Below are 12,687 nucleotides of genomic sequence, written 5' to 3' on the forward strand. Positions count from 1 at the left end.
CCCAGGATCGATCTGCACTCTGTGGCGAATCACCCGGGTTGGGATGGCCTCATGCCCCCAGCTTTTGGGAAACTTGCATCTGCTGGGGTACCTGCTCTAGCAGGGCCAGCTCTCCCACACGCCCTCAGTTGCGAGCATCAAGGCAGGACAGGAACCGACTCTGCTGTGGGTCTGCGTCCCCACATTGTGGTTTAACTAGCCTGCAATACACTCTGATGTCCAGCTTCGTCTTTTGAAGAATGGCCACTTTTGGCACAATGCCCAAATGCATGAAACCAGCCTTCAGCCAGGTATCAACTCCTTCAGGAAGGAGGCAATCTGTTTTACCTGCGGGATTTGGGTCAGTCTCCCATCAAGGTGACGTAGCCCCTCCACAGTTAGTTGCAAGAGTCCTAGTTATTGTAGGATTTTTAAAAAAAATCTTTTTATTTTCTGCTGGGCTGTGCACTAAAATTACAATGGCTGCAGTTTGAAAGATATGTCCACTGGAACAGGATGAGATATATATACAATGTTGCAGTCCTGGAACAGAGTGTGCCATCAAAGACAAGATGGCACTGGAAAGGAGTCCTGGGCCAAGGGAGCTGCCTGGCAACAGTATTTTAATTGGCTCCTGGACAGGTGACCAGGATTTGTGTGGTAGCAGAAGTAGAAAGCTCCTAGCCTGCGAAGAAAAAAAAATCTAAAATTTCCTTATATTTCTATAAGCTGCTCTCTCCCTGAAAGCCCCTGTCAAAAGAAAAAAGGGGAAATTCACTGTTAAAGAAGGCAAGTGCTCAGCCAATGAACTAAACACTGAAAGTGCTGGAAGACCACCTCATGTCATCAACAAGAACTGAAAGGAATTTGGAAGGCATCGATCAAAATCAACCCAGTGAATCCTGTACTCCGGAATTGGTGCTATTGAACTGTTTTATCCCGCCCTTAAAATCCATGCTTTGCATGTCTGTGCGCCTGCATGTGGGTAGTGATTTAAGAAGGAGGTAGAATTTAAATTATAGTGTTAGAAGTTAGCAGTTCATATTCCTTTCTTTTGCCACTAGTTAAAGACAATTTGTTCAATAAACAGTTATGTATGTATTAAGTTTATAAACCTGGTGCTCGTATTCTATTAACCTAAATTAAACAGTTAGGTAGAATTGGGGCAATCTGGTGGTCTGGTCAAACTTGTCACATTTGGCCAAGTGTCATGACTTGGGGAAAGGTGGGGCTTGATATTACTGCGCACTATCCCCACTGGCAAGGCCAGCATATGTTGCCCATCCCTAATTGCCCCTGAAAGCAGTTAAGAGTCAACCACATTGCTGTGGGGCTGGAGTCACATGTAGACCAAACCAGGTGAGGATGGCCGATGTCTTTCCCCAGAAGGACACTGGTGAACCAGATGGGTTTTTACAACAATCGATGATAGTTGTCATGGTCACCATTACTGAAGCTAGCTTTATATTCCAGATTAATGCGGTTTATTAATGGAATTTAAATCCCACCAGCTGCCGTGGTGGGATTTCAACTCATGTCCCCAGACCATTAGCCTGGGCCTGTGGATTACCAGCCCAGTGACACAGCCACGATGCTCACTGTCTCCTGATATTGGAGATGGGGCTAAACATCAGTCAGGCAGCTAATCCATTGCAGATCAAAGCACTGAGGATTAATTACTATCACTGAGGGCTCAGTATATTTAGCCAGCGCATTCCATGCAAAATAGTTGTCAGTCGGGGCCTTACAACGAGCATCCAACCAGCTGCCTGAATTATGTAGTCCCTTAATTTTAAAAAAAATGCATTTCTCAACCAGACACATGGGCCCCATGAAAACCTCGACGGTACAAGTTTAGGCTATAATCTGTATGTGGTTTCCTGTACAAGCCTATCATTTAAATAATAATGAGGCCCAGCCCCAGAGATCAAAAGCCCACACCACAGCCTGCTTCACATTAGATACAGAAAATTACCCTGCATCTGACAGCTGCTGAACGTATAGGCTCCTTTATGTTGGCATCAATGGGGCGTTTGCACCACTGGTCCCCAAGGGAAAGATCTTTTAGCGGGAACATAGGAACTGCTGGAGGCTAATTCTGCCCCTCCAGGCTGTCCCATCATGCAATTAGATCATAGCTGATCTGCACCCTAGTGCCATCTGCTCATCTTGACTCCATTTCCCTTAATGGATTTACCAAACTATAATCTATCAAGGCAAAAAGCAAAATGCTGCAGGTGCTGGAAATCGGAGGCAGAAACCGGAAAATGCTGGAAGTAGTCAGCTGGTCAGGCAGCATCTGTTCAGGTTCTGACGAAACGTGTCTCAACCCCATTTTTGAAGTTTTCAATCGATACCCACAGGCCTCAAACAGCTTTCTGGGGTTCTGGAGTTCCACCACCCTTTGTGTGAAGTGCGACCTTTCATCACCCCTGAATAGCTCTCATTTTAAAATCAATGCCCCTCCCCCCACCAGAGGAAATCACTTCTTTCCATCTCTGCCATTAAATCACCTCATGCGTCTCAATTAGACCACCCCTTCATACTCTGTACACCCGAGGTTACAAACCTAGTCGGTGAAACTGATCCTTTGCATTTTTTAGCCCCTTTTAACTGCGGTGTCATTCTGGCAAATCTACTCTGCACCCATGAGTAGATCAGGCAGATTTGATAGGAACACTGAGGCAGGCCATTCTGCCCCTTCCCAGCCCACTCCGCCATTCAACCAGATCATGGCTGATCTTTTTACCTCAATGCCATTTTCCCCACACTATCCTCATCATTAATATCTAGAAATCTAAATATCTCCGTCTTGAATGTATTCAATGACCGAGATTCCACAGCCCGCTGGAGAAGAGAATTCCAAAGATTCCCCTCCCTCTGAGCGAGGAAATTCCTCTGCCTTTAAGTCCTAAATGGCCTACTCCTTATTCTAAGACTGTGTGCCCTGGTTCTAGACACCCCCACACCCCATCCCCCATCAAGCCAGGGGAATGATCCTTCCTGCATCTACCCTGTTAATCTTTAAGTCCTGTCGGTTTTTTTTAAACTGGGCTTGTCACCCAAGACTCGGGGTTTCAGGATTGATCAGGCAAATCCTAAACCAATGGGAACAGCAGGCACTACCATCCCAAACAACAAATGCTTTCCTTTACACGGCACCTTTAACATAGTAAAGCATCCCAAGCCACTTCACAGGGCCGTAAACCAGGCAAAACCTGACCCTGAGCCAAAGGAGGAGACACTCGGCTGGTGACTAAATCCTTGGTCAAAGGGGTAGGTTTTAAGCAGAGTCTTAAAAGGAGGAGAGAGGCAGGAGTGGAGAGATGAAGAGCTTTGGCGAGGGAGTTCCAAAGTGCAGGGACAGCTTCTATAAACAGCTGGTCCACATAATATGCGAGATTTCAAAAGAAACCCATCGGTTATAAAAGCACATTAGGATATTCAAGGTGGTGATAAAATGCTACATAACTACCAGTTCTGTGTTGTGCGTCAATAATTTGATTAAAGTATACGACCGACTTGCCTCACAACCAATCGTATGACTGAAATCAAAGAAGTGAAGAGAATCATTAAAGTGCCGGCCCACTCATTGAACCAGACCACTGCCATGAGGCTTAATATCCGTAAGGCAGAATCATCTCAGTGGGGAAGAATGTTGGGAGGCAGATTTAGAGATGCTAAGGGTTGTGATTAAAGAGAAGGGAGTGAAAGGGGATGACTTGCTGTTTATTACATCAGGTCAACATCAACCTGAAAAATAAATTAGCCGGTGTTAAATAGCTAATAAAACCAGCTATCTTGCGCATCCTTCCTTCACCAGGCTCCGGCAACATCAATTATAAGAGGCGTACGTGTCCCCTATAGCAAAAAAATGCTCACTGGATACGCATCCAGCCAATAGCGAGCTTCCTGAAGTCATGTGGTGTGGACGGTCCCTCTTTTGTTTTTGGCACTGGGGAAGAACCTTGAAAAGGAAGTTAAAAACCCAAAGTGTTGGGAAAACTCAGGTCTGGCAGCATCTGTGGAGAGAGAAACCGAGTTAATGTTTCGAGTAACTGATATTGGACCTGAAACGTTAACTCTGCCGCTCTCTCCACAGATGCTGCCAGACCTGAGTTTCTGCAGCACTTCCGGTTTTTATTTCAGGTCTCCAGCATCTGCAGTATTTTGCTTATTGGAAAGAAAGTACCTGCTTCGGTACTGTGGGTGTACCTACACCACTGCAGCAGTTCAAGGTGGCTCACCACAACCTTCTCAAGGGCAATTAAGGATGGGCAATAAACACTGGCCTAGCCAGTGATGTCCACATCCCATGAATGAATATTTTTTAAAAAATTCTTGTTTGGTGGGGATTTAATTTTCTTTATTCTTTCATGGGATGTGGGAGTCACTGGCAAGGTCAGCATTTATTGCCCATCCCTAATTGCCCTTGAACTGAATGGCTCGCTATGCTATTTCAGGGGGCAGTTAAGAGTCAACCACATTGCTGTGGATCTGGAGTCACATGTAGGCCAGGCCGGGTAAGGGTAGCCGATTCCCTTCCCTAAAGTGAACTAGATGGATTTTTACAACAATCAATGATAGTTGCCACGGTCACCATTACGGAGACTAGTTTCCAATTCCAGGTTGATTAATTGAATTTAAATTCCAACAACTGCCATGGTAGGATTTGAATCCATGCCCCAAGAGTGTTGGCCTGAGCCTCTGGATTACAAGTCCAATGATGCTACCACTACACTCTGCCTGTAGTAGATACTTCTATACCCAAATTGTGTGTCACAATAATCCTGGAGTCATCAGTTACCTGACATTGCGTCTGGACTGAACACACCACTCCTATCTTCAGTATCCTGTCACCTGCATCATTGACTGTCTTCCCTAAATGCCACCAACAGGAAATGAACAGCTGAAATGGGTCTCATTGACAAACAAAAACATTGTGAGCTTGCCATAGCCAAGTGGTTATGGTACTGGGCTTGTAACCCCAAGATCAAGAGTTAACCCCAAGATCAAGAGTTCAAATTTCACAATGGCAAACTATGAAACAATGTAACTCCATCTGAAACAGATGGAAACGTGTTTGTACTCGAAAGAGTTACAAGAAAAGGATTGTTTGGATAGCTGGCTAGGAGTTGGAATACAGATGAAGATGATCAAACATGATTAGAAACATGGCAGTTAGTTCCCGAACAGTGAGGGCCACATGAATGTTGTGCCAATTGTGCTCAATTGTTCTGTTCTTGATTATGCAAGTCTGTTTACTCTTTGATGCTCACTGAGCTCGATTAGTTAAGGCTGGGTGTGGACTCAGAAAAGTAAACAAAGCTGTGGAAAGAGCTGAAGCATGGAGTAGACATTTTAAAGCACTGGGAATAAAACCTGTTACAAATACAGAAACTAGTGTCATCTCTGCATAGATCAGAGACATAAAACATACATCACCAATGATGCAAGGATAAGAGAATAGATTGGTTTTCGCTAATGTACCTTTCAAAACAGAGCGAGAAACCAAGAACATCACCTCAGCAAAGGAAATGGCTAGTAGTCAGTGGATGCACTTTCACTGTAACTGCAGCACAGTGCAAGTATAGTGCAGTGTAACTTAAACCTACAGCTGGGGTCTGGCCAGATACTAGAGCTTGGCTGGGATCTAACTCCATGCTGTAGAGAATTTGTATGCCACAGTGGAATGCACAAGCGGTCTACATGAGAACCTGGCTTGGTTGACCAAGTTTTATTAACGTATTTAATTGAACGCCAGGGGACAGAGATACTGATTATCACTCTTTAATTGCATGGCTAATGGGACCAATTTAACATATTTATAAATATAAGGCCAGGAGTTCCTGACAGCACCTACAGGGGGGCATGAGAAAGAGAACAAACACATGAAAAAGAGCATGAACAAGCAAGAAAGAATAGACATGTCTATTTATTACCTTTAACACTGGCGGGGTGTAGAGCATGTCCTCCAAGCCCAGGTGGCAGCAATTGCCCAGATATTCCTGGGTGAACTCCACAATCAATTGCAAGTTGTAAAGACTGTCAGCTACAGACATGGTCTCCTTCAAGCAAACATCTGTGAAGGAAAGTGCAGGGCCATAAGAAAAGTTAGGAACGCAATTGCTACAACCAACAAATTTAAGAGTACTTTTGTATCCTTAACTGCGAGAGAACTGGGAGGCCAATACCCAGAGAGCCTCAACTTCCACCTCTTCATCTCTCCACTTACCTGATGGGACCACTCCTGTTTCAAGCTACAGATATTCACGTTGTAGTTTCTAAAAAGGCTATACAGGAGTTCATATGTTTTTAGAGCACAGAAAGAGGCTGTTTGACCCAAATGGACGATTCTGGCAATCGTGTTCCACCTAAGACGCCGCTCACCCCACTTTCATCTCACCTTACCAGCATCCAGGGTATTCCTTTATTTGCCACGTGTTTATCCAACGTGGTGGTGTAGTGGTATTGTCACTGGGCTAGTACTCCAGATAACCAGGGCAATGCTCTGGGGTTCGAATTTCACCACACCAAATGGTGAAATTTGAATTCAATTGTCAATTGTTGTAAAAACCCAACATCAGGTTCACTATTGTCCTTACACCTGCGGTCTGTCCGCAAGAATAACTCAAACCTCCCTGTCGCTTGCCATTTTAACACTCCACCCTGCTCTCTTGCCCACATGTCTGTCCTTGGCTTGCTGCATTGTTCCAGTGAAGCCCAACGCAAACTGGAGGAACAGCACCTCATCTTCCGACTAGGCACTTTACAGCCTTCCGGACTGAATATTGAATTCAACAACTTTAGGTCTTGACCTCCCTCCTCCATCCCCACCCCCTTTCTGTTTCCCCCTTCCTTTTGTTTTTTTTTTCCAATAAATTATATAGATTTTTCTTTTCCCACCTATTTCCATTATTTTTAAATATTTTTAAATCTTTTATGCTCTCCCCACCCCCACTAGAGCTGTACCTTGAGTGCCCTACCATCCATTCTTAATTAGCACATTTGTTTAGATAATATCACCAACTTTAACACCTATGTGTTTTGTTCTGTTGTTTGTGACATCTTTTGATGATCTGCTTCTATCACTGCTTGTTTGTCCCTACAACCACAACAACCCCCTCCACTTCTCTCTCTTCCCCCCCCCCCCCCCCCGCCCACACACCTTAAACCAGCTTATATTTCAACTCTTTCTTGGACTTGAACTCAAGTTCTGTCGAAGGGTCATGAGGACTCGAAACGTCAACTCTTTTCTTCTCCGCCGATGCTGCCAGACCTGCTGAGTTTTTCCAGGTAATTCTGTTTTGGATTTCCAGCATCCGCAGTTTTTTTGTTTTTATCATTATTGTCCTTACCTGGTCTGGCCTAGATGTGACTCCAGACCCACAGAAACGTGGTTGATTCTTAAATGCCCTCAAATTGTCTAGCAAGCCTCAGAGTTCTCAAGGGCAATTACAGATGGGCAATAAATACTGGCCCAGCCAGCGACACCCACCTCCCATGAACAAATATATATAAAAAAAATAAATCACTCCACAAACTAATCATTCCCTGGGTAAAAAGGTTTCTCCTGAATTCACGACTGAACTTATTAGTGCCTATCTAACATACATGGCCCCTTTGATCTGATCGCTCCCTCCAGCCTTTTCAACATTTTTAAAAATCTCCCATTCTCCCCTCAGCTTCTCTTATCGAGAGAAAGGAGTCCTAGCCCGTTGAGTCTTTCCTGATAGGTATAATCTCTCAGTTCTGGTATCACCCTTGTAAATCTCATTTTTTGCACCTTTGCCAGTGCCTCTAGATTTGTTTCATAATCCGGAGGGCAGAACTGTTTCTGGGTCCGGATATTATCGAGGTATAAAAATGTGAACCTTAACGCATTCATCTGCAAAATTAGGTCTTATAATGCAGTACGAGAGGGGAGTTACTGATAATACATTGAACATTCATAAATTAGTCATTTTATAAAGGTAAATTTTAGGACTCTGGTCACTTCTTATTTAAATCACATCCATCCACAGGAACACTAAATAAATATTCAACTACCTATCACAAGGTTATACTGCTCTGGGTTTTATCACAGTGTGAACATGGTGGTTGTGGTACTGTACTGGGCTTGCAATGAATCTGGAAATCCATGGACTGGCACCAAGCTACCAAAGAAACGGTTATCACTGGTGTTCAAGGAAGGGAGCCTGCCACCTCTACCCTCTCCAGCCTACACGACGCCAGGGTTGCACTCTGATTGACTCGCAACATTCTCTGAAGCGGCCCAGAGCAAAACTCAAGCTCATGGTGACCCACAAACGCCACCTCAGAGCAGCCAAGGGACAATAAATGGGGCCTTGCCAGCGTATTACAGTCACAGCTGCTCCTGTCGGTTCATACTGCAGCCACACTCAAAAACTCATCTTTTGTTACATAGAACGTACAGCACAGAAAACAGGTTTGCTCTACCCAACTTGGTGACGTTGGTGTTGCTGGTTCTTATGATCTTCTCATCTCACCCCATCAGTACGAGCTCCTATTCTACATCCTGCCCAAACCCCAATGTATTGTTTATCGAGCTTCCACTTAAATACATCTATGCTATTCACCTCAACTACTCCTTGTGGGAGCAGGTTGCACATTCCTACCACTTGTCATTTTAATTCCCTAACCCACTCCCACTCTAACCTCGGGGTCCTGCACTGTTCCAATGAGGAACAGCATCTCATTTTTCAGTTAGGCTCTTTACAACCTTCTGGACTCAATAGTGAATTCAACAGTTTCAGATCATAACTATCGCTCCCATATTTTGCTGACTTTGCTATTTACATCTACTCTTAGACCCATCACTGTTTTTCCTTTACTTGACCTGTTACCATCCCCTTCTGCCTTGCACCATCATCCCTTTTTGTCAATTAATCTCCCCTTCTCTGCACCCTCTCTCAGATCGTTCCCTTTCACTCTTTCTCCTCGCCTCTTCAGCCTTTGTACTCGTTTAGAACCTGAACGGTTCTGACAAAAGGTTTGCACCAAAACATCAACCATTCTTCTCTCCACAGATGCTGCCTGACCTGTGGGGTATTTGCAGCATTTTCCCAGTTTCATTCGAACCACTTTCTGAGCAAAGAGGTTTCTCCTCTAGTCTCTGTTGCATTTATCAGCAGATATCTTATACTCATGGCCCCACGTTTTATCCTCCACCTCTACAAATGAAGACATCTTCTCTAGGCCTAATCAAAATCTGAGCTGAAGGAAGACTCTTGTTGAAATCCAGTCCTTCTCACCTTGTAAACGCAGTACATCTGGACAGTAGTGGTGGATCAGAGCTGCTACAGCACATCCATTGGCCAGGTCCTTTAGCTGAGTTACCGTGGGAAAGCAGGGAGTCTGTTTGGTCAGCACTTTGTCCTTCCTGTAGCGAATCTGGTTACAAAGGGAGGAGGGGAAAAAAATCTTAGGTTTGGAAACAGAGCAGCTGAGAGGAGGGGTGGGATTGGGGGTGGTGGTGGTGGTCTGAGGCACAATTCTACAGAAAACAAGGATTGAAATAGCCACTAGTATGGTTTAACTTCAAAAATAAGCAACACAAATGGATGAGAATAAGAATGCACTGACAGACTGGAGCCAAAGCCAATGGCCTGGTTCCCCAATGAGATACACTTATTCACACTATCCTTCATATCTACCTGGACATGTCACACACACTGAATGTATTTACTTGGGGGGGGAGAGTGAAGAGAGGGGGGCAGGCAGGGAGCTTCAGCCTGACGATACTGGAACCACCATCTTAGGTATGTTTAACTTTTAAGCTGCTCCAATGCAGTCAACGACATTGGGAGCTGGTCTGGGTCAATAAGGATGCTCAATAAACCACAGGGTTCAAATGTGCAGTTACTCCAATCAGTTAAATACCTTCCTATTTGAGTAAGCCAGTGCAAAAGCTAGACTGGACCACTTAACCCTTGCCAGATCCTGATGAAATCAGTAGTGAGCCCATCTCAAATAAAATCAATGGTATAACTCGAGCCGATTGCTGTTGATGCTATGACTTCAGAAGTTCCTTGACTGTGTAACTTATGGGAGCCTCTTTCTTATTAAGGACAAACAAAAAAAGGTGACCGCTTGTTAGCGACCAGGTTAGTGTAAGCTGCTTGGGATACATTCCCCTGAGTAAAGGCTTCTTGAGGCAGCCCACAGCTCTGAACAGGTAAATGGTTTCAGCTGCACTTACTTTAAGGAAGATTTGCATTTATATAGCACCTTTCATGGTCACTGGAGGTCTCAAAAACACTTTATAGCCAATGGAATATATATTTTCTTTAAAAAAATGTCGGTGACAGTAATTCTCTCCACTTGTGCTGTTGTAGTCAGAGACCGTTGGAAGGTTCAGAGCTGAAGGTTGAGTGTTTAAAAGCTGAAAGTTGAGTGTTTAAAAGCTGAATGATCTGCTGCACAAACACCTTTTACTTCAGCAGCTCATATGGCATGGGGTCCAGGTAAAGGAAACATGAGAGAGGCAGAGGTGTCCCCGAAGACCTACAGGCATTCCCACGACCCTTGAGCAGTTGACTGGCTGTGAACTGGTAAGACTCTGCTGCAGAGCGGAGGTTTCTCGAGCAGCGCCACTGGGCTGCCTCAAGGTGATCCTTCCCTGTTCAACTTCAAATTCAAGTCCCTGCAGAGTCAGTTATGAACTCTCACATTTCACACTGTGATCTGCTGCAATGCAATAAAACAATCTAACGCACCCCCTTCAGAACGCTCCTTGCAAAATCATTGGCCCCTTTAAGGGGAAACTAGGTAAGCACCCGAGGGAGAAAGGAATTGAAGGCTGCGTGGATAGGGCAAGGTGAAGTAAGGTGGGAGGAGTCTCGCGCGGGGCATAAACGCTAACAGAGACCAGTTTGGGCCAAATGGCCCATTTTGTTTTTGAGTTAGAAAATTCTATGTAAAAATGATACTTCAAAATACTGCACAGGGATCTCAATCATGCCGACATGGAGGATTTGGACTTAAATTTAAAAACGGGTCTCTAATCTGCTGCACAAATCTTCACCAGTTTTTTTTTTAAAAAGAAAGGATTTCGCTCAGTGTTTACTGCTGATCATCACAGGGTGCAAAGCATAATGACTGGCACAAGATTTGAGAAAGCCATCTGAAATGACCAGAGATAAATCCCTCCTGCTTCTAAGGAAGCTGCTGGCCTTCGCTGTTTTTGGCAATTGGTGTGGTTCAGTTAAATTAATTGTGTAGCAGCTTCTGGATCCAATTTAAAATCTACTGGGAGTTCTGACAAGTGCTGGGCCAATACGAACCCCTCAGCTCAGAGGCGAAAATAAAATCTCAAGGAGTTGTGAAGAGTTCTATTTTTAAACAACTCAGTGGGAATACTACAACACTTTGCATTTACATTGTGTCAGTACAAGACTCCAAGGTGCTTCTCAGTAGCAAGTTTCAATCACATGCCACCGAGCCACAAAAGGTCACATCTAGTCAAACGCTCGGTCAAGGCGGCAAGTTTTAAGGAGCATCTTAAAAAAAAGGAGAGGAGGGGAGGTTTAGTGAATCGCAAAGGTTATGGCTGAGAAAACAAAGGTATAACCATTTTTTTTTTTTAAAAACCAGGGCTGCGCAAGAGGTCACAGGTGGAGGAGAGCAGAGAGAGATGAATGGCTGGTGGAGGATAGAGAGACAGAGAGAGAGAGAGAGGTGTGAGGACATGGATAGATTTCAAAATATGAATGATAATATTAAAAATCGTGGCATTTTTAAACTCTCAGCCTCGTTGTGTCCCCCTCCCACTGACCTTTTGCTATTGCACTTTGGAAAGAGTACTCAGTGATCATAGGATCAAAGCCGGGTCAGGAATTCTGTAGTGCAAGGCTTAGAGAACCCAAATGAGTACACACTGGGCTAGCTACACCTAATAATCCTGGAGCTCAGTTTTCTAAATAAGATACCTGCATGCTGTATGTTAGCAAAAGGATTGTATGTGAAATGTCTTTGGGAAAGTCTCAAGCCAGTATCAATTGGGTGTATGTCCATAGAATATCTCCTTCAATAAGATAGGCTTTAAGAATGCTTTCATTATATCAAGGAGAGGTGTAGCGAGGTCATCTATTTAGCATTTAGAAGAAAGGAGAAAATGGAGCCTTGCACTCTGTTGACAGGCATGGGTAGTGCTGAGGGATTGTGCTGGGATTCCTTTAAATAGAATTTGTTCTGAAGGGGATCTCTGCAAAATAGCAGAAAACTAGCAAGTTTAACGTGGTTATTATTTGACTCCCAGCACCACGGATCTTCCGTGGTGTTAGAATTTCACTTGAGGGAACCAGCAATCAAAACTAATCCTCAACCTTTAACGGCAGACTTAAGATTCCAACCATGAAATAACAGTGGTTTTTGGGAAGCTTTCAGATTCTAAAAAGGCAGTGGCAGCAGCACGGGTGGGGGTGGTGGGTGTGTGAAAAAGAGGAAAATCATCAGGTAACCATTCACAAAAGACATTAACAATACATCATTGATGTGCATGGAGAGAAACAAAGCTAGCACAGGGCTGATGGGCTGAATGGTCACCTTCTGCGCAATACCATTCTATGAAGAGGGGTGTTTGGATTAATGCTCATCAGAAACTAGTCATCAGATACCTTTGAAGAACCAATTTCAGCCACAGGGCCCGTTTAATTAAAAAAAGAACAAAATAACAATAGCGGGCTC

At 44.2% G+C, this 12,687-nt stretch overlaps 1 protein-coding gene across 3 annotated transcripts in view; it reads right to left on the bottom strand.

The window, feature by feature from the left end:
- camsap3 (calmodulin regulated spectrin-associated protein family, member 3) overlaps positions 1 to 12,687 on the bottom strand; it is a 210,603-nt gene that overhangs the window by 43,033 nt on the left and 154,883 nt on the right. For all 3 annotated transcript variants that reach the window (XM_041177237.1, XM_041177235.1, XM_041177238.1), the window contains 2 exons: positions 9,255 to 9,393; positions 5,922 to 6,061 (listed from right to left, as the gene is read on the bottom strand). In XM_041177237.1, the coding sequence (XP_041033171.1) occupies positions 5,922 to 6,061; positions 9,255 to 9,393 (279 nt within the window). The remainder of the gene's footprint in view (positions 1 to 5,921; positions 6,062 to 9,254; positions 9,394 to 12,687) is intronic.

The sequence above is a fragment of the Carcharodon carcharias genome, chromosome 30 (genome assembly GCF_017639515.1).
Source record: "Carcharodon carcharias isolate sCarCar2 chromosome 30, sCarCar2.pri, whole genome shotgun sequence".
Lineage (NCBI taxonomy): Eukaryota > Metazoa > Chordata > Chondrichthyes > Lamniformes > Lamnidae > Carcharodon > Carcharodon carcharias.